The 21,424-nt window shown below is 36.6% G+C and overlaps 3 protein-coding genes across 3 annotated transcripts; 2 read left to right on the plus strand and 1 right to left on the minus strand.

The window, feature by feature from the left end:
* Window positions 1-712: 712 nt before the first annotated feature.
* On the minus strand, window positions 713-7,565 carry ube2l3b (ubiquitin-conjugating enzyme E2L 3b). The gene is made up of 5 exons (XM_027162802.2): window positions 7,521-7,565; window positions 7,067-7,175; window positions 4,838-4,933; window positions 4,383-4,569; window positions 713-2,226 (listed from the first exon to the last, which is right to left on the minus strand). The coding sequence occupies exons 2-5, from the start codon at window positions 7,091-7,093 to the stop codon at window positions 2,072-2,074; spliced, it is 465 nt and encodes a 154-aa protein (XP_027018603.1). The 5' UTR covers window positions 7,094-7,175; window positions 7,521-7,565; the 3' UTR covers window positions 713-2,071.
* An 8,427-nt stretch (window positions 7,566-15,992) lies between these two features.
* Window positions 15,993-18,149, plus strand: ccl19a.2 (chemokine (C-C motif) ligand 19a, tandem duplicate 2). The gene is made up of 5 exons (XM_047818861.1): window positions 15,993-16,086; window positions 16,730-16,883; window positions 17,375-17,495; window positions 17,613-17,725; window positions 17,825-18,149. Exons 2-5 carry the CDS (start codon window positions 16,751-16,753, stop codon window positions 17,833-17,835), a joined length of 378 nt encoding a protein of 125 aa, XP_047674817.1. The 5' UTR covers window positions 15,993-16,086; window positions 16,730-16,750; the 3' UTR covers window positions 17,836-18,149.
* Window positions 18,150-19,577: 1,428 nt separating this feature from the next.
* Window positions 19,578-21,098, plus strand: ccl19a.1 (chemokine (C-C motif) ligand 19a, tandem duplicate 1). Its single transcript, XM_027162840.2, has 4 exons — window positions 19,578-19,766; window positions 20,095-20,218; window positions 20,475-20,577; window positions 20,852-21,098. Exons 1-4 carry the CDS (start codon window positions 19,691-19,693, stop codon window positions 20,879-20,881), a joined length of 333 nt encoding a protein of 110 aa, XP_027018641.2. The 5' UTR covers window positions 19,578-19,690; the 3' UTR covers window positions 20,882-21,098.
* The last annotated feature ends 326 nt before the right edge of the window (window positions 21,099-21,424 follow it).

A 21,424-nucleotide genomic window follows, 5' to 3' on the forward strand; every position in this document is an offset into this window, starting at 1 on the left:
CATTCACACTACGGATAATTAGATTCCATTCAACTAACAAGACATGACCTTGTTCTATGGAAGGAAACTGGAGTACCTAGAGGAAAACAAGTAAACCCATAAATCGTAAGGAGAAAATGCAAAGTCTGCACAGGGCAATTACATTAGGTGTTAGGTGTAGATGTCAAACCCTACCACAGGTTGCATCTCAGAAAGGTTCTATGTATAACCCTCTTCAGAAAAACCTAAATGTCTAAGGAACCTTTAAGGAAACAAATCAGCTGAAGAAAAAAAGCTTAATTTTTTAAAGCCTTACTTTCACAATAGTTCATATTTAATCCATTGAACCTTATTTCTAATCTTCCATGAAACACAATAAAAGGTGAATGATGTGGAGATGAAAAACTTCAAATAGAACTCCAAAAGATGACCTTCGATCGAGGTCATGATCCTCAAATGATCTGTGGTGGTTGAGAAAATTGCCATTTAGTGTGAAGAGAAAAAAAGTAATACTAATGTATGAATTACGTTTGTTAATGTGGATCAAGCTTTAATCAGCTGTTTGGGTTGAGATCCCAGTGTTTTTGTTTATTCTGCCGTCTACTGTGTTTCCATGGAAAACACAATACACTTAACGGTACTTTAATAAATGACTGATGCTATGTGTTTATAAATGTCTGAATTATTTATTCAGATATAAGGTGCATGAATCGATATATCTGAGGCATCAATATTTGAGGTTAGCTAGATTTATTTGGAAACCATTGACCAATCAGAGAGTCAGAACACTCAGAGTGACCAAGAGTCAGCCGCTTCTTGAGTATAACGTCATTCCCATGACTGTGCCAGTTTATTCTAGTTCCACACAAAATATATAGAGGCTGTAAAATAATGAATGTAATGCTGATACGACTTACTGTATGAAGTGGGATAAATGAATTAAAGGGATAAGAGACTATATTTCCAAACACATCAATCACCAATAGTTTTTCTTGAAGGCCTCTAATAAAAAAGTGTCAAAGCACACCTTATCATCAACATCTACTTTTCACTACTAAGTTTGATATTCAGTATCTTGGCTAGAAATGTGAAAGGAGAGATGAGGAACAACAGGATGACGTCAATGCGAATCTAAGGAGGCGCCGACTAATCTTTATTCTGAATAAACAAAAATAAACGCTCTCAGTCCGGAGCCACCATTTCCGTTTTTCATATTTATACCCTATACCCAAAAAATTAAAAAAAAAAAAAAAAAAAAAAAAAAAGAGCTCTCTGTGAAACATTTAAAATAAAGGTGGCTTTAAAATTAGACATCACCATAAAACGTTTCATAAGAATTGTATTCATTTCTTTCTTCATGTGCGAAAAATGCTAACAAGATCAGTGTCTAGGTTTCGTTGATTTTGACTACTCAGTGCATCTGCAAAACTACGGTGTGTTAAGAACAGATAGGACGCCATCCCAAAAAAGCACAGTAAAAATAATAAGAGCAGATGAAAAAATTACCAGCACACTCCTACATCTAAGCTGTTTAACCTCCGTCAGCTCCTTCATTGGTTTAAACATCAAACTTGTTTTGGATTTTTTTTTGAAAATCATAGCATATAAATGTGTAAAATGGGTACAACAAAAAATATTACACAAATGATAAATGACATTTCACAAGGTTTTTGTAGAATTATTTTTTGAATAAACTGTTAAACCTTACTCCAGATTAAAGAAGTGCATATTGATGCAAAAAGCAATGATCATTTCACTCAGGAGAGAATCACACATCACTTAATACCGAGATGCCTTGTAACAATATCTTGACCATTTTTCCATAACAAGCTTTAAAAAAAAAGACCAAATCCAGAATTTTCCTAAAGGCTTTACGCTTACACCAGGCACTGGTCTGGTGATGGATCCCCAAGGAGACCTGCTTTACGACGGAGGTTGCAGCTGTGTTGCGATGGGATGGGATTCTCCAGCTGGACGATGTGTGTATTGAGAAAGAAAAGAAGGAAGAAAAAGAGGAAAGGTAGGAAAGAAGAAGTGGGTAGAGCATGATTGATGTTTGGGAGGAGTGGGGCTACACACTTGTCAGGTGTCATTAGTCCACTGGCCGCTTTTCACCATGTTTCTTTGTAAACTCTTCTGCGTTCTTAAAGAATTTTTTACGGTCCTTTGAGTATTCTTCTGCTAAGTCAGCCCTCAGGGGATGTTCTGGCTGTGGGTCATTCACCAGTGCGATGAGTGACTGAATTACTGAAAAACAAACATTCGAATAAACATTCGAAAAAAATTTAGGGCTGATATTTGATGCACATTTAACATTTGTTCCCCATGTTCAGAACATTGTAAAGACATAATTCTTTCATTTAAAAAACATTGCCTGATTGCGTCCTATGCTGTCGCTCCCGGTGGCTGAAAAGTTGATTAATATCTTTGTGCTCTCTCGTATTGATTATTGTAATGCTTTGCTGGTCGGGGTCTCAAAGGCTACCCTAAGTAAATTACAGCTGGTTCAAAATTCAGCTGCCTGAATCCTGACTGTAACCAGGTCAAGGGATCACCTCACTCCAGTCTTAGAGTCCATACATTGGATCCCTGTCAGATTTTTGGTGGATTTTAAAAGTTCTTACGCTTACCTATAAAGCTTTGAATGGTTTGGCTCCTCACTACCTTACTGAGCTTTTAGCCCCCTACACACCTGTGCGTGATCTCCGCTCTTCGGAAACTGGCCTTTTAATCGTCCCACATACCCGTTTAAAATCTATGAGTGAAAGGACATTTTCTTCTGTAGCTCCAAGACTCTGGAATTCCTTGCCTGTTTGGATTACGCAAGCAGAATCCCTTAGTGTCTTTAAATCCTCCCTTAAAGTTTATTTCTTTAGGGTAGCTTTTACTTGAAATTATTTTTTTTTTAACTTACTTGTTTTGAAAGTATGTTCTTATTTGGTGTGTTTTTATATCTTACTTATTTTAACGTATTATTTGTATAATTGTACGTTTCCTTTTTCTTCTGTGAAGCGCTTTGAGATGCTATTTTTAAAGGCGCTATAGAAAATAAAGTTTATTATTAATAATAATAATAAACAGATAGATAGATGACTAAACATAAGTAAAAACGCAAATGTAGGGGGGCACGCCATATGACAAGGTATCAATTATTTAAAATGTCAAAGAACCTTATTTATTCAGGAATTTTTTTCATTTCTAAATTCCTTAATTAACCGTTAGTAGAAGAAATACAATAAACTACAGATATGTAAACTAGACTATAAACACTAATAGTGATTTGACCATATAATATTCTTTTCTACAGTAAATCTCTCCAATTTTTTTTTCGTTTTATCATTGATGTTTTTGCTGTTAAAATCTCGACCTTTAAAATTACATCTTGTAAAATATAAACTTTTTCCAGCCGTATTTCTCACTTTCAGTGAAATATTTTTTCTTTATTTTCTATTTATAAAAAGTATTTTTAACCATCTGCACATGGTAAATGAAGTAGAATTGAACCATTTTTAATGCAACACATTGTTTTTTAGAACATCTATCATGATACACATAAAGCATCATAGAAATAAATGCCTTTGAGAATCTCAGTAAATTTCCCAATATTAACCTTATCGGCAAGCCCTGATTAAAAAAACATTCATGACTCTCATTAGCAATAACTTCACTCACAAGTGTGACTAATGTATTACTAGAACCAGGCCTGTGAGGTCAGTTCAACTGAGACTTGTATCAATGATGGAGCGCTATGTTTGGTTAAAATAGAGAAGATAATTCGAGAGAAAGTTCTGTTTCACAACACAAGCATCTCATCACTCAGGGCTGAAAGAGGAAATTATGTAATTGGCATAAAAGTGGGTTAAATATTAACACCAGAAAAAGTAAGGCCATAAAGCTATTAAGTTGGTTCTTCTGTTTTTCATGCTGTAATCATGCGTCACATAAAAACAGGCTTTATATCCTGTTACAGATCTGAAGTTTCAAAGTTCACAGGCTTCAGTAGTATGGCTTAGATTTACCTCATGCACGTTTGAACTACTGCTGCATTTTAACCATGTGTTTAGACATGAATGTTCAGGCCAGGAGACTGTAAGAATCTTCAATAAATAAACATGTTTATTAATTTTTACTTGTAAAATGAACAGGAAACAGAAACTTATGTGGTCTCACTTTTAAATCGAAACTAATGAGTTTATTCTGCTTTGTTAGGGAAGCTGAAAAAAGAACAGCACTTAAATGATTTTTTTGGACAAACATTTGTGGTGCACAGAACTAAAAAAAAGGAAGAAACAGTAATATTTTTAAAAATATATATAAGTGTTACACTCTTACACAATACAATACATGAATGGGTCACTACCAAATTTATGGCCTGATGCTAAGGGTGGTGAAGTTTAATTTACCTTGGTCAGTTTTGGTGGCTGGTTTCCAGTTTTCTGCGCTAATTACAGGCAGACAGACCTGCCCTTTCTCATCAATGTTGGGGTGGTAGATCTTTGTCTTGAAAGTGATCTTCGGGGGCTTGAAAGGGTATTCTGCAGGGAAACTGATCTCGATCCGGAATGCCCCTTTGTCATATGGAGGGTTATCCTTAAGAACAGTGAATTATATTTTTGTTTAATCTGTATACAATTTGTATACATCATTCAGGAAACACATAAACTGAAAGTAAAACTTTAGAAAGATAAATGCCAGAGCTCATAACCACTTTTTATGAGTCTGTAAACGTGCAGACAGCAGTAGTCAAAGTTTTTTTTTTTTTAAAGATTTTTTAAAAATGTATTTATTTATTTATTGAATATATAGCAAAACTAAGACAATGCAATTTTGTAAAAGCAGAGCAGAAAAGTAGACTTACTGGAACAATGAGGCCTTGCCATGTCAGTATATTCGATTCATCAACTTGAATGTTCCGGAAGTTTTTCATTCCAGATTTGCGAATTTCTTCAAGCTCCTGTCAAAACCAATAAACACAGGTGTTTCAACATGACATGCTGCTACATTTTATCAATGGTCCTGCTTGCTTTTAATGAGCCAATCGATGAAGATTGTGTTATTTGTGGCAATGGGTGCTTTTAATTTTTTCCAGTTGCAAAAACCAAGGTCAGAAAAACAAAGGGCAAAAATAATGACAAATGTATTCGGAAAAGGAGACGTCTTTATTGTTTCTTTGAAGTGACATCATAGGTAAATGGGAACTCATATCATCACACAAATCATACATGTCTGAAAGTATTCTTTCTTTTTAAAATTATGCACATGCAACTTTAGCATGAACACATGTACACCCACTCATTTATCCAATTCAATCAGCAAATCACTTGCCAGCACAACAATGCATAATCTCACACACATCCAACATTAAAATGTGGAAAAAAAGTGACTCATTGACTGTGGCATAGTTGTTGGTGCCAGACAGGATATGTTGAGTATTTAAATAACAGATAATCTGGGATTTTCACACACAACGATCACTAGTGAACACATTTGCCAGCAAAAACTCCTCACTGATCAGACTGAGGTCAGAGGAGAATGGCAAGAATAGTTTAAGTTGACAGAAAAACTACAGCAAATCAAATAATCACCCTTTACATCAGAGGTGGGTTGAAAAGTATCTAAAAGGCAGATGCGCTACAGAAGAACACAAAATGAGAGGCAGTTTTAATTTAATACTGTATATTTTTATGACACGTTGACAAATCTCTGTTAGATCCACTCGTCGTAGCACAACGACAAGTCATACATAGGATCAGGATCATCCCGTAACTACAATCAATCACATTTTAACACTGCACAAGCTGCCCAAAATAGTTATGTCCCAACATGGGACATCCGACGATTTGAAATTTCCCTGTCGGTTAAAGATGTAACTGACAGCAACCGTGTTTGGTTTTATTTTTAATCCTTTAATCCTTAATTCCATTCCTTTTTATGCTTGAATACCGGACAAACGTAAAAAGCATTTCACTGCATGTTGTACTCTGTATGTATACGTATGTGACAAATAAAATTTGATTTGATCAGATTATCAGAGGATGTGTCCTCCTTACAAGTACACATTATTGCACTACTGACTGTTCAAATCACTGAAAGCACGTTTAAAGCACACTCATGCTTCACAAGCCATCTAATCTATAAGTAAACCCTTAAGGAAACATCCCACACACTGCTGAGAAGTACAGGAAATATACAGGCTGGACAACATTCAGGCATCTGACTAGCTGACGTAGGGAAACTGATCTGTGCTCTCGGATGCTCTTGAATGAAATCGACTTACAGTTTCGTTTTTTCCTTTAGGGCCTTTGCTAACTAGCTTGATAGTCATTTGTATATACAAAGCATTCATGTTAAAAACCTGGCTGTCGCTCATTTTTGTTAACTTCACAACCAACGCACTCATTTATTTAGCTAGTAATCTAGACTACTGTTTAAGGTTAACACCTATTCCTAGTTTAACGTTACTACTTCTGCTTATTTGGACTGCTAGTCGTCACATCCCCAACATCTTTAGTCGAATAAAACAGGCACCATTTTAGAGAACTGGACGTTAAGGCTAGATTAAGCAAGACATAATGACCCGCTTTTTCCTTGACGATATATCTCACAGACGACTAGCATGGCATATTCGGGGCACAACTTTTATTTAGACAAATTATTATACGCCATTATCATTCAGAGTTCTCAGTATTTCTTGTAACAGCTCAACAACACACTTATGTAGTTTACAATGAGTATGTGCGGTCTATTTTCACACACAAATCGAGGTTCTGTAAGAAAGCTAACCGAGAGTCACCGGCTACAGCCCAAACCGCATACTAACATAATAAATAGTATGTTAAAACGTTCCACCATCGCTGCATGAGCACTATTTTATACATACTATTTAGTACAGTAGTAGGCTGATCCGGACCTAGCTACCGCCTGAGCCAGTCAGTAACTTTAAACGAAACTTAACCACAAACGAATGTGAACGAACTGATTACTCATTCGGTTCAAATAATAATCGATTTAATAAACGTTTCCCATTCGGTGGCCGACTACGAAAGAGATAGAAAAACAAAAAACTAGAGAAATAAAATGATTCTACCTTGTGCAGTCTCCTGCTCGCCGCCATCTTGAATCCTTCGACTACTTCCAGAATGCACCGCGGCAACAAGAAACGGCAGAAACTCGTTTAAAAAAGTGTTAAAAGTAACCTAGAAATACAAGGGATCAAAAATAAGTAGTGTTTTTTAAGTGATATAATACTGAATTAAAATGCCTATGTTTGTTCTCCAATGGGCATGTGATAGAAATATTAAACTGTTACAGTGTGGTGGATCTTAAATGGGAGACAATATAGAGCTTCCATAGCAACTAACATTTTAGCTAATGCTATCTGTTTATGGTTCCCAACAACACAAAACAGTCTTAGCTAACATAATATACAACTACATCTTTATTTAGAATTAATTATAGCTAATCACAAACTTATGAATCCAGTGTTACAAAAGTAAATAATAATAAAAAACAAAAAACAAACAAACAAAAAAAAACCTTACAATAGTGTGTTCAGTGAGGCAAAGGACTAGTTCACGTCTGTGTTGGAAACAAACAGTGCTTGTTTCATACACCTACAAAATGACGGTGTATGAAATTATCTTACCAGAAATGTTGTATCAAAATTAGAATCAGAATCAGAATTGTACACACACACACACACACACAGTGTTGTGGCCTCATGGTTAGAACGTCTGACTCCTAACCCTAAGGTTGTGGGTTTGAGTCTTGGGCCGGCCATGACTGAGGTACCCTTGAGCAAGGCACCGAACCCCCCAACTGCTCCAGGTGTGTCTGTGCACTTTGGATGGGTTAAACGCAGAGAACTAATTCTGAGTATGGGTCACCATGCTTAGCCGTATGTCATGTCACTTCACACACATGGGGAATTTGGTTCCAGCTGTTGGTGACTCTTAAAAGTACAGACATAAATAACACTATACTATACATTTAGCTTGGACTGTACAGATAAAAACAGACAAAGACTAGACGAAACAGACTATACGAGACAGTACAGACAACGTGAGGCTTGTATTAAAGTGGAAGTGAGTTTTACATAGGAATAGAGTATATGAGGGATCATTAATGTACATAAAGTGTGAGAGTGCATGTTAGTGCAAATAACAGTGTTGTGCGTCAGGAACGACAAAGAGTTTACTTTAGAACTTTTGTACAATATACAGCAGCAGAGGTGTGTGTAACGGATACGAATGATGTGATGACTGACAGTTCTTATAATGCAGTACTTATAGATATGAAGCAGGGAATATAATTATGGTGAGTTGTTATTCAGGGTGATTGACCGGGGAAAGAAACTGTTCCTGTTTCTGGCAGTTTTGGTAAACAAAGTTGTGTAGCGCCTGCGAGAAGGGAGGAGCTGATAAAGGTTGTGTCAAGTTTGTGAAGGGCTAGTAGTGATTTTTCCTGCCCATTTTCTGGTTCTTGTCTGGTACAAGTCCTGGGGAGTGGGCAGGGGAGTACCAATTATTTATTCTGCTGTTTTAACTGTGTGTTGCAGTCTGTTCCTGTCCTGTTTTGTTGCTGATCCAAACCAGATGGTGATGGATGTGCACAGGACAGATTCAGTGGCTGTAGTGTAGAACTGCATCAACAGCTCCTGTGGCAATCCATACTTCCTTAATTGGAGTAGAAAGTACATCCTCTGCTGGGCCTTATTCCATATACAGTATATTCCATTAGTATTCAAACTTTCATGACAAGATTGACCAAGTCGTTGTCAATATATCGGTAAAAGTTCAATAATAATAAGAATATAAAAAAATAATAGTAATAATAATAATGGCCACCCCATAGCTATGCCCAAGTACACCAGTGGTCCGATTCTCTTGTTCATTTAGCCAAAGATACAAAGCATACAATTAGCTCCCTACTACAGACAAATGTATCTTTAATCAGAATAACAATACTTTGTTAATCCCTATGTGGAAATTGGTTAAACCCCAGTTTTGTAAGCTACCACTGACCACTAGTAACATTAAACTTTTCTTTGGCCAAATTCATTTGGCATTAAATAACAGTATAAGTAAAGCTTTTTCTTTTCAGAATTGTAATGCATGATTCACTGGACAATTGGCTACTATTTCAACATCTACAGTGATTCTATGTAGGGCACATAATTTAGATCTGAACTGTTTTCTTCCTGTGACCAAAAGATGTCACTCTAGTGTCAGAATCCAAGTCAAGATTCAAGTCCAGTCAAGAGGCTTTTATTGCCATTTCAACCATATATAGCTGTTGCAGTACACAGTGGAATGAGACAACGTTTCTCCATGACCATGGTGCTACATAGAACAAAGACAGAGCTAAGGACTTAGTAAATTAGTCCTAGCCACATAAAGTGCATCTTTGCAACCTGCTGCAAACAGTGCAGTACAAAAACCAGTGCAAAAAATACAAGACATTTCACAAAAGACAACACACAAAAGACAATACACAAAAGCAGCACTGACCAGTGTAAATACTGTATGTTCATTCAATATTGTGTGTGCAGAAATCCTGGAATGAACACATTAGTGTTATAGCAGCAGTTACATAAGGTATTGTAATGTATTGTGCAAAACAGCAATCAACTGAAATGTGAAAGACATGTGCATGTGCAAAGACAGCATGTAGGGTGAATAGTGTGTGTGAGGGGTGTGTGGGATCATCCACAATGTTGGCTTTGTGGTTTAAATGTCTATGACAGAGAGAAGAGAGACTCCAATGATTTATCATCTTTCCTCAATACCCGCTGCAAGGTCTTGTGATCCGAGATGGTGCAGTTCCCAAATCAGACAGTTATGCAGCTGCTCAAAATGCTCTCAATGGTCCCTCTGTAAAATGTAGTCAGGATGGGGGAGGGAGATGTACTTTTCTCAGGCTTCATAAGAAGTAGAGACGCTGCTGGGCTTTCTTGGTGATGGAGCTGGTGTTGAGTGACCAGGTGACCGCTAGTTGAACACCAAGAAATTTGGTGCTCTTGATGATCTCTACTGGTGATTCGTCAATGTTCAGGGGAGAGTGGTCACTCTGTGCTCTCCTGAAGTCAAGATCCATCTCTTTAGTTTTATCAACATTCAGAGACAGGTTGTTGGCTCTAAACCAGGCAGTTAGTTGTTTCACCTCCTCTCTGTTTGCTGACTCGTTGTTCTTGCTGATGAGACCCACCACGATTGTGTCATTAGCGAACTTGGTGATATGGTTCGATCTGTGCATTGCTGCACAGACGGGAATTAGCAAGGTGAACAGCAGCGGGCTGAGCATGCAGCCCTGAGGGGCTCCAGTACTCAGTGTGGTGGTGGTGCTGGGGATGGTGTTCCCTATCCAGACTGACTGAGGTCTCCCAGATAGGAAGTCCAGGATCCAGTTGCATAGGGAGGTGTTCAGTCCTAGCAGACTCAGGTTTGCAATCAGGTGCTGAGGGATGATTGTGTTGAATGCTGAAGTCTCTCCAGCTCTCATTAACTGGCAAATACAATAAAATGCCCAACATCAAGTTATAATCACTGCATTAATTTATTAATTTATATTAGCATATAACCTAGTTAGTCATGGTATGGTATACTAACAATTTCCAGAAATAGTTGTGATGCTAAAATTTAGAAGCATTTTCCTCCCTTAATTCAACATGGGTAAAAGCAAAGCTGCTAAACATTTTAAGATGCATAACATTTTTATTATATATAATATTATCTTGTGTTTCTTATCAAACCAGAACTCCCCTAACTTTTGCATTATTTAATGATACCAAAAGAATCACAACAGATGATGCGCATCATGGAAATTTTTGTACATACCAGACTAAAACTTTTAATAGGTGTTTGATGCATCATAGATGTGTGTGTGCGTGTGTGTGTGTTTGTGTGTGTCTATTTGTGTGTTTCCCAATCTGTTTTCTGATTACTGGTTTGATACACATGCACGTAAATGAAACACAATTTCAGCTTTCCTATAAACCATGTGACTGTACAGACCAGCCTCTTTTGGTATGCAGTGTTGTTCTGGCAAAGGTGAAGTGTATGGTGATAATTGCTTTGGGTTCTTGACTAGTGAGACTACTGAAATGTACCACAGTGTCCCAGACACACTTCTTAATATGGGAATTTTCACAATTTTACACTAGATTTTAAATCTCTGCTGAAAAGCAGCACTTACAGTATGTACATAAATATGACCTTCTGATATATTACATCTGTGTGCATAGGCTTTTCTCTTGATTGGTAGATAAAGAATTAATTTGGCTATGGAAACAATGACATTGAGTGGTTGAAATACAAGAATTTGCCGTATTTAGGCTGACAATAATACATAGAAGCCAATAATATTGCCTGTAGTGTAGCATCTATCGTTGATGAATGTTCCTGTTAAAAGCTCATAAAAGACCTCAAGTTACAAAAGAAGCACAGCATGTTTTTGCTCATAAAGGCCTCACACCCAAATTCTTTTGAGATTTTATGTTTGTGTGGGATGTAATTTGAATGCAATCATAATAGCAGGCATGTAGACAGTAACAGTCAATACTGTGGGTGAGCCGATTAATTGTTCCCTTCCAAATTTCCCTTAAGTTTTATTTCATGAGTACCAACAGGGGTCATTTAATGTGTGTGTATATAACGCCAGTAGGGAAACATAGAGATCACGTTAGGCTTGTTCTTCCAAGATGAAAGGCATATTACAGACTAATGATAGTACTTGAGTAATGATACCCAAACATAGGGTGCGATTATACATGCAGAGATTCAGAGAATCCTAGGGAAACTCTGAAAAGAATAACAATAATTCTACCATGTTTTGCAGCTTGGTGGAAATAGACAGTAAATTCACTATAAAGTTACAGAAAGTTTCTAATTCTGAATAGGGTAAAAGTACCAATTTGTCATACATTTCTTGTTTAAATGTTGTTTGTTGAAAACTGTCGCATGATTTATATAAAATTGTGTGATATAAGCTAGAATAAATCATTTCTATTGGGTTATGGATCATTTAAACCATTTTGTGTCCTATTCCAGACAAAGAACCTCACTCTCTTTCCACACTGAGGATAAAGCATGAAAGCGTGCAAGCATGCTTTTGGTTTCTTGGGTCTGTGTTACAGGAAACTGATACATATCATAGTATGAGCTAACATTACAGATTAAGGAATGGATGTCACACAGTCAAGATTCCACTTAGAAAAGTCATCCTGTTATATCTTTGCCAGATTTTTTTTTTTTTTGACGCTGGATTCTATTGCTTTTCACTTGAAATGCAGGTTTTATATAAATGAAAGTAAAGTAGCAGAACTGTCTGTTGGAAGTATTGACATTAACATTGCTGTGAAGAGAAACAATACCCACAATCTCCACCGGGAAGGGGTGAAGGTCTCACAAAACAGTATGTCGTTCAAAGATTTCGGGAGCAGAAATATCAGGAACATACTGTACCACAAGCTGCAAATTCCTCATCAGTAAGCAATCATCAGCAGTAACATTAGAAGAAATACAGATTAACCTGATGGAAAAGTCAAAGTGTACAGAAATAAAGGATCTGCTAATTATCTAAAACATATGAGCTCATTAGTGAAGAACGGTGGTGGTCAAGTCATGTCATGGCTTGAGCATACACGAATGCTTCTGGAACAGACTGACTAAGCAGAATGAATTCATGTCTAGAGAAACATTCTTTCTGCCAAAATTCTGTTATATTACAAGCCCAACTGAGGTTTTTAGCTGATGGTTTTCTTAGTCTGTGAATTTTTCTACAGTATCTATTTATTCAATGATACAGTACAATGAGACAGACACAGCACTTCCGTGAGTTGCTCTGGATAAGGACGTCTGCAAAATGCCATAAATGTAAGTGTTAATTGAATGAACTTTGAAATGCATCCAATCTAATTGGGAGAAATGCCATCATGCAGCATAATAATGACCCAAAACACACTGCCAACCCAACAAACAAAAGCATCTGGGGAAAAATGGAAGGTTTTAGACTGAGCAAGTCAAACAACAGACGTTAACCTAATGGAACAAGCATGTCACTTACTAAAGAGGAGACTGAATGGATTAAATAAATATTAAATGTTATTTATATACGATTACTTTAAGTCTATTTGTTTCTATACTTCTCCTTATCTAAAGGTGCCATGTTTCAGGTGGAAATGTGTGTCATGTAGAAAAAGAAAGTATCTGTTCCAATGTTACACAATCTGCTGTGTGCAGTTATCTGTTTATATTAAAAGTCAGATTCAAAACAGCTGCATGTTTAAGCTAGAAAAAAGATTGAAATCTTTAAAAGTAAATCTGAAATAAAAATAAAATGAAATAATAAAAATGATAAAATTTTAAATCATCAAAACTAAGTAACCATCTGGTACTTAGTTCAATTTATAATGTTATCAATCACCAAAAAGCCCACTGTGTCCACAATACAGAAAAATATTTGAAAGTTATTCTATTCTATTCTATTCTATTCTATTCTATTCTATTCTATTCTATTCTATTATGTCATATTACATTGTTTTATTCAATTCAATTCACTGCAATTTCATTCTATTCTATGACATTATTCTACATTGCTCTGTCATATTCTGTTCTGTTCTGTTCCTATAGCCATAAGCCACAATTATATTTATATAATTATAAATATATATTATATTTATATTAATGGCCATAAGCAAGCTTATATAGGTGTGATGCCCTTTTTTGTTCATATAACGTATCCATAATAACATTTCATTCATACCCATGTTGCATAGTATCACCTGTAGCAGTGACAGTTTTATTGAGCAACATTTATTTAATGTTTTGTCCACACTGCACAGATTTCACAGTAGCACTTCCTGGAACACTTGTTTACTGTTGAGGAACCAGTGCCAAAACTACTTACTGTTTCTCATCTAACCCCCCTCATCATTCCTGATTTACGACACAGGACAACAATATGAATTTTTTTCTGTAGTGAAAGTCCCTACAGTAAGAATTACAGTAAACTAAGATTGTAAAGGACCTCCCATTTGTTCTCCAGGCACTTCACTGTTAACAGACTGTGCATTACATAAGTCATTATGGATCACGCATGATATAAGTGGTTAGGATATGATAAATTACCTGTGTTCAGAACTGTTATTCACACATCAGCTGTGTGATAACTAGTGAACTATGTAAAGAAAATAAATAAGTGAATAATATGAGTCAGCTTATGTTTTCTTTTTTAAGTAAGTTTTTTTGCACTGCAAAATATTATATTGTAAGGTGTGTCAAGTGAGTTGAGGTTCACGATAAGGTCAGTAAATATTACAGCTCTTACATATCTAACTCATGAGAGGGGATTTTTTTCTGGCAGCCACATTATAATTCACTTATGCTGTATAAACCATTCATGTATTCATGTTTTGTCCATTGTACACTTACTATATCACATTTCTAAAACTTTTGGTGGCCTATTGTTTGTGTGGATCCTTTGATTACTTGACTTTTGCTTACTCTATTTATCTCATGCCTTACTCTATTTAGCTCAGGACACAGATCGCTTTCACTTCTACATCTGTCTGAGTTCTACAATTCCTGGTAGAGTAACAGAACTGAAAAAACCCGTGAATGAAATGTTGAGCCAGAGAAACTTTGCGAGCTGCTCCTGTTCATTGTTTGCTTGTTTTCTTAATGCAAAGTTCCACCTGTATGACCCAGTGGCTTGACCTCAGATGGGAATTTTTTTTTCCATTTCACTGGTTTCTCTTCTTTTTCTGTCCAGTTCTTACATGTGATGCGGTACTTTCAGGACCTCTTGTCCGTTCCTACTTATTTTGTCTCTCTGTTGGCCACATTATGCAATAAACAATGGTGTAACCTTAGAACAAATATGCCAAGATAAGCATCTGTGTATTGAAGAATTGGAAAAAAAGAAGAAAGAAGTGCAGTTTAGAATAAACACTGGCTCTTTGTTTAATACATACTATACATATGCACACATGCACACACAGCTACACATAACCATTGCGTGTATGTGGTGGTAAAAAGCGTAAAATCACCCAACATACATATAACTAGTTGGATAGTTGATTAATAATGTCTTATGTCTTCATTTGATTTATGATTTATGGCTTTTATATTTGCTAAAAATATAGAGGTTATAGAGTTCACTGTTTAACAATTTCACCTTTTTCTTGCATTCCTTGCATTTGTATTCATTCATGCATACATTCATTTATACATTGATGTGCATTTGGAACCTATCCAGTACATAATTGTTCACACCTTATCACAATTTAGACTAGCCAATCCGACTGTTGCTGGAAAAACCCAAAGAAGCCGGTTGTGTGTGTTGTGTGGGCAACAAAATAAACAAGAAGCAAACTCACAGGTTCTGTACAAGTTTGTCTTTTCATTCAGCTGCATTTTGTCAAGCTGTACGCTAAACATATCCCCTTTGTTCTCTAAACTTACGTTTAGATGTAAAAACAAATTTAACGCTCGATGAGTAGCAAATTGAGGAATCCAACTGATCATGTGAACGATGATCACAAACTTCTGTACGTCTTCTATGGTGTTAAAGTAGGAAGAAAAGCCACGGCAACTTTGGATACAAATCAAAAGTATCTCTGATGTTAGGTCAGTTAAATGTAAAGCATCACAAAGAACCTCTTTCCAGCCACATCAGCTTCATTTAGGTCATCCAAAAATAAAATTACACACCCTCATGTTATTGCATGGGCAATTTGTTAGACATCTAATAACATCAAAACACAAAATTTTTAGTCATATAGTGCAAACTGTGATCTATTTTACTTGGACATGAGTCTTTGACTCTATTTAGTTTTCAAACACTGTGTCATACATTTACCACATTTGGTGGATCTTGCATGTCAAACAGCGATGCATTAAATCATTATGCATGTGTCACAGCAATGTAAAATTAGTGCTCTATAGTTAGTGGAATGCTAAACTGTCCAGAAAATTATCAGGACATTTATGGTTGTTTTATTTCACAGTTTCACCGGTGCTACTGCTCTGTAACTCTCTTGGCTCGGTGGCACAATATTCTTGGAAACACACACCCCTGTCCTGATGCCAGGATCTGACATGAAGTCAGGTACAGTAAGTGGGGGCTGATCATAAATCAAGATAATGGCAGCGATCAGTGCTGCACCTTGCAAACTCTTTAGACTGAATTGAGATCTTGGATAAATGTTGCAAAATAAATACAGAGGAAGCTAAAGAAGAGGAAGAATGTCCTTCTCTGTCATGCAGAGAGTAAAATAAAAGTGATAACTTGTGCAACAAGAAATAGAAACTTCTTAGGAAGCACTTCTTAGGAATGTATTGCCTTTTTCCTGAGGACATAACTTTCCTTGTTCACACAGCAATAATAGTGTCTTTCATGCAATGGTGGACATACCCACTACAACTATTTATCCACAAACTATCCACAAAGAACACCCTTGGTTAGAGAAAAGTGCACAATACAGCCTATTTTGCCCCGTTTGTGCAGAAATGAAACAAAACCATGGCTTCATTTCAAAGCATTACTAAATGATGCCTCTTTTCACAGGACTTAAAAAAAGCATTTCTGGAGAGCGTGGGATTGCCAAAAGAATAAACGAAAAGGTGGGGAGGGGGAGATGTGACGGGAAAGATTTGGAAAAGACAGTTGAAGAGGGCGGAGAGTGACAGTACCTTCTGAATTGATGGGTTTATGAGATAACGAAAGTGAAAGTTACCTTTTTTGTTTGCAGGTGTATAAATATGAGCTTGTGATGGTACCTGAACACACACCTTCTGCACATTTCCTTCTGATACTCAGAAAGCTACAGAACACAGACGCAAACATGTCTAATGCAGTTGTTGCTCTTCTGGTCTTCTCTGCACTTCTGTGGAACAATGCACAAGGTAAGACAGCACACACATGTGCACATGGATGTGCACATGCATGCAAATCTATAGCTGTTTCTGTTACTGAAGACCGAAAAGCATGTCGGTCATTCATTCAGCACAGTGATGTAGACCCAGGGTCAATGACCGCCTGAACGAAACCCTTCTAAAACTGCAAGCCTATTGTGTTTGTATCCAGCATGACAGTAAAGCGTGTGGGCTATCAAGGTCTTTATTCATGTTTCCCCTCTCACGGGGTCTTTCCATTTTCCTGCCAATGACTAGATTTCCTGTAAATCAGCCACAAAACTTATATAAAGCAAAAATGTACAAAGAAATCCACTTTTTAATTTATTACTACAGTATTAAATTATATACTATAGTCTATTTTTTATCTATTGCTATCATTATTATCATAAAGAGTCTCTCTCTCTCTCTCTCTCTCTCTCTCTCTCTCTCTCTCTCTCTCTCTCTCTCTCTCGCTCTCTCGCTCTCTATTTTTTTTTTAGCATTCTCCAATACTGCTGCTGATTGCTGCTTGACCACCAGTGACACTTTAGTTCCACGCCGCATTGTTGGTTCCTACACCATTCAAACCCTAGACAGCGGATGCCCCATTCCAGCTACTGTGTAAGTTTTCACAGTTTTTCATTCATCAACAACCTTAAACAACTTAGCATAATGAGCTGCAGTACTAAAATTTTAAATGCTCCCTTTTCTTTCCCTTCTGACATCTCGGTCATTTAGGTTCATCACAAAGAAGAACAGGAAGCTGTGCTCTCCACCTGTAAATGACCTGAGATATCAATGGGTGTTGAAGCTTGTTGAATATCTGGATAATCGTAGCGCCAAGAGCAACGGTAACACAAATCAGCTTAATAGTAATATCATTCTTAAAAAAGCTGTATGGAGTTTCATTCTGTCCTGTTTTTACTGATCTACTCTTTGTCTTTGTTTAGGCGCTCACTGATAAACAGAGCGAATAAGTCCAGGCCTGTCTGATGATCACGCCTGGATTTTCTATGACAGCTCCTGTGATGTTAATAAGCTACTTCTCCTTTGTACCTTTATGTGTCAAAGTGCACTAACTCTCTTATGTAGTTCTCATATAAAAAAAGAACAAACATAAAATGTGAATCTGTGTGTATGTGTGCCAACACACTGTACATTATTTTTTATACACATTTAAGCTAATGATGAATTGTAATTTTTTTTTTCCCTTACAAAATGTGCATGGGTTTTTTAGGGTGGGTGAATTCAAATAAAATTCATTTTATTAAATAATACCAGTGTTGTGTTGCAATTTTTATCTTGATGTAGAATATTGTGAATAATAGAATACTGATATTGTCATACATTGTAATTTTACACAATACTGACACATCACAGGAATGATGTGGCTTTTACAACAGATATTTGGAAAGAGTCTGATATGGGACAAAAGGCTTTCAGGTTTCTCTGTAACTTGACAAGTTGCATTGTTTCTGGCATTATTATGTCACGTGAGAGTGAGAATAGCAGTTGGTTAGGCAATGAGGGTTTTAGCTGTTGTAACGCAGCCCCATTATTAATACATTCACTGGAACTTTTTGTGGATGATGCACAACTCTCTACATGATATACAAAGTGTGGTTTCATTCAATATAAGAAATAAAAAAAGTTAGTGGAATAAAACAGTTCAGGTTATGCTATGATTGGAAAATAATCCATTTCCAGTTTCCTCATTATTATATTATTGTAGTACAAAAATGTAAAAATGTAAGTGTTGTGATATGTTATATCTCCTACTTTAATAGCATTTTCATATAAACCGAGTAAACGTAATGCACATTATTAAGCATTTATCATTCATCATGTTTTCGCTTTGTACTTTTAACAAGCCTTTATTGAACAGCTATATTGCACTCACACGCCCTTATGCTCGACACAATAAACAGGCACATTGCCTCATCTGTGGAATTCCCAAAAGTCACATAAGAATAAATTACAAAGAAATGTTGATGTTGACGGTGGCTTTATCACAACATTGAATCTAAGATGGTGATAATTTACTGAGATGAAGTACACTATCAGGACCATATACACAATCAAGAAAATGAAAGTATTCTCACTGGAGTGGCTCCAGACAAATTCGGGAAAAGCAGAGTGATCGTAAAGAAGCCAGACTGGACCACCAGAGAGTGTGAGAAAATGTGAAACTGGCACACATTTAGAAAATTAATTCTGTGAACAAAAAAAAACCTTTCACAGTTAGCTTAGTATTGTAATGTAGTAGTTCTAGTCTTGCTCCTACTACAGATAATTAATACACATCTTTATATTTTATATAATATATTGTTTCTATGACAGACATATAATATAATACCACATATGCTTAAGGTGTTACAAGTTGTAGGACATCTGCCTTAAAGTTGTGTGAAATGTTGAGTGAAATGCTGAGATCCTTTCCTGTTCTTCACAGTTGTAAAGAGTGCTTATTGCGTTACTCTTCCTGTCTGCTTGGACAATCTCTGCAGGCTGATGCTCACTGGATGCTTTGTGTGTGTGTGTGTGTGTGTGTGTGTGTGTGTGTGTGTGTGTGTGTGTGTGTGTGTGTGTGTGTGTGTGTGTGTGTGTGTGTGTTTAACCTTTCTCTAGCAAGGTCTATTGGGAATCCCCAGATTTGATTGAATGCAGGACCTGCGTGAAAACGAAAGTTAAAGCAGCTATAAAATGCGGGCGAGGAGTGGACGAGAGAGAGAGAGAGGGCAGAGAAGGAGGAGATTCAGAAGCATCTAATATCAGTGTCCAGACAGAAAGTGTGTGACTCTCATCCTCTGAACACAATGGCTCGATCTGCCTTTCTCAGTCTGTGTATGGGTGTATGGATCACTGCTATCATCATCAGCATCAACATGGATGGTTAGTTTTATTATAGATTATTCTGTATATGACTCAAGCATGTATGTATGTATGTATGTGTGTGTGTGTGTGTGTGTGTGTGTGTGTGTGTGTGTGTGTGTGTGTGTGTGTGTGTGTGTGTGTGTGTGTGTGTGTGTGTGTGTGTGTGTGTGTGTGTGTGTGTGTGTGTGTGTGTGTGTGTGTGTGTGTTTTCACTGTATTGCAAACTTGGACTGTAATGTCACACCTTTGGAAGAGAAATCAAATTCTAGATCCAGAATTTTAATCAGCATCCGGAACATTGATGTTAATTTATTCAGACAAATCTTCGTTTCTTTGTGTCATTTAGTTTCTCTTGGAGATCAAGCATTGGACTGCTGTTTGAAGTTCAGCTCTCATCCCATCCCAAAACGCATAATCGCCTGTTACCGTGAACAGCGCAAAGGCGAAGGCTGCCTCATCAGTGCTGTTGTGTGAGTATCAAAGTGACGTCGACCTTTAAAGGTTTTCTCAATGATTCTTTAGTCAGTTCGCCTGTGACGCAACAAAGCTATAAGTAAGTAGTTCAGACAGTTAAGACATGGACATGGCTAAGTTCAGAAAGCGGTGTTTCATCTCATAGGCGCCTAATACGAGCACCTTATTGTGACAACGATAAAGGAGGTGCTGTGTATTTGTATTGTAAGATGTTCCTGCACTTTATAAAAGGATTTTTATTTGTACTTTCAGATTCCGAACTCGAAAAGGTCGTGATCTTTGCGCTCCCCCTGATGCGCAATGGGTTAGAGAGCTGATGGATATGGTGGACGCGAGGCCAATGAAGAAATACAAGGTATATACACGTTCATATGAAATGATATCGGTATATAAGTTTGTAGCCTATCTAGATCATAGTCATGAATCATTATTATTTTTTATTGGGTGTTTGTGTAGGTAGTTAAAGCTTCAAAAGCTTTCCATAACGCACATCATCAGCGTCACTTGTTAGTTTGTTTGGATCAATGTTGAACTGAAGTCTTGGGTTTAATTTGTGTAACTTTATACCCTAAAGAACAAACGATATTTTCAGCTGATTTTTCTTTACTTTCTCTGTTTTGGTATTGCAGGAGACCATCTGTCTAGGAATGAATGCCTAGGTTCCCACATGGGCTGGAAGATGCTGGTAGCTAAACAGTTAAACTGCCTAGTAGTCCTACACCGTTTCCTGGGACTGCATCTTTTACAATGAACTTTTTTTCTCTACGTTATAATGCATCTGGATCTTTTATATTGCATTATGTTGTTGTTGTTGTTTTTTTCTATAAACTTTTTAAAAATACTTTGAAGTTCTATTAAACTGTGTCAACGTTCAAATCTTCTCTTTTTTTTTTCAAACCAAAAATAACGAGCCTATGATGTTGCTTTAAGTGAAGGTCAATCAAACGATTAATAACAAGATTAGGGCATTTCTCACCTCTCTGTCGTTCACAATAGCTTATTGCAAACCAAATGAAATAAAGTAAGAAGCATAAGTAAATTTTATGTTTTTATTCTTTGCTTGCTCATTAGGGATAAACTGATTTTTATGTAATGCTGCTTTTGTGACCATGAAAGTCCTTATTTCCTTATTAAGTTTTATTTATATATAAATAATAGTGATCTTTTTATCATTTAATTAACATATTTGTATATTGTATATT

The sequence above is a fragment of the Tachysurus fulvidraco genome, chromosome 9 (assembly GCF_022655615.1).
Source record: "Tachysurus fulvidraco isolate hzauxx_2018 chromosome 9, HZAU_PFXX_2.0, whole genome shotgun sequence".
In the NCBI taxonomy this organism is placed as follows: Eukaryota; Metazoa; Chordata; class Actinopteri; order Siluriformes; family Bagridae; genus Tachysurus; species Tachysurus fulvidraco.

Excerpts from the sequence above, each read along its gene's own strand:
- ube2l3b (XM_027162802.2), bottom strand. The coding sequence starts at position 7,093 with ATGGCGGCGAGCAGGAGACTGCACAAG. Across the intron at positions 4,934-7,066 it reads CGAGCAGGAGACTGCACAAG|GAGCTTGAAGAAATTCGCAA; the intron begins GTAGAATCATTT and ends TGGTTTTGACAG. Across the intron at positions 4,570-4,837 it reads GGCAAGGCCTCATTGTTCCA|GATAACCCTCCATATGACAA; the intron begins GTAAGTCTACTT and ends ACTGTTCTTAAG.
- ccl19a.2 (XM_047818861.1), top strand. The coding sequence starts at position 16,751 with ATGGTACCTGAACACACACCTTCTGCACATTTCCTTCTGATACTCAGA. Across the intron at positions 16,884-17,374 it reads TCTGTGGAACAATGCACAAG|CATTCTCCAATACTGCTGCT; the intron begins GTAAGACAGCAC and ends TTTTTTTTTTAG. Across the intron at positions 17,496-17,612 it reads TGCCCCATTCCAGCTACTGT|GTTCATCACAAAGAAGAACA; the intron begins GTAAGTTTTCAC and ends TCGGTCATTTAG.
- ccl19a.1 (XM_027162840.2), top strand. The coding sequence starts at position 19,691 with ATGGCTCGATCTGCCTTTCTCAGTCTGTGTATGGGTGTATGGATCACT. Across the intron at positions 20,219-20,474 it reads TGCCTCATCAGTGCTGTTGT|ATTCCGAACTCGAAAAGGTC; the intron begins GTGAGTATCAAA and ends TTGTACTTTCAG. Across the intron at positions 20,578-20,851 it reads GGCCAATGAAGAAATACAAG|GAGACCATCTGTCTAGGAAT; the intron begins GTATATACACGT and ends TTGGTATTGCAG.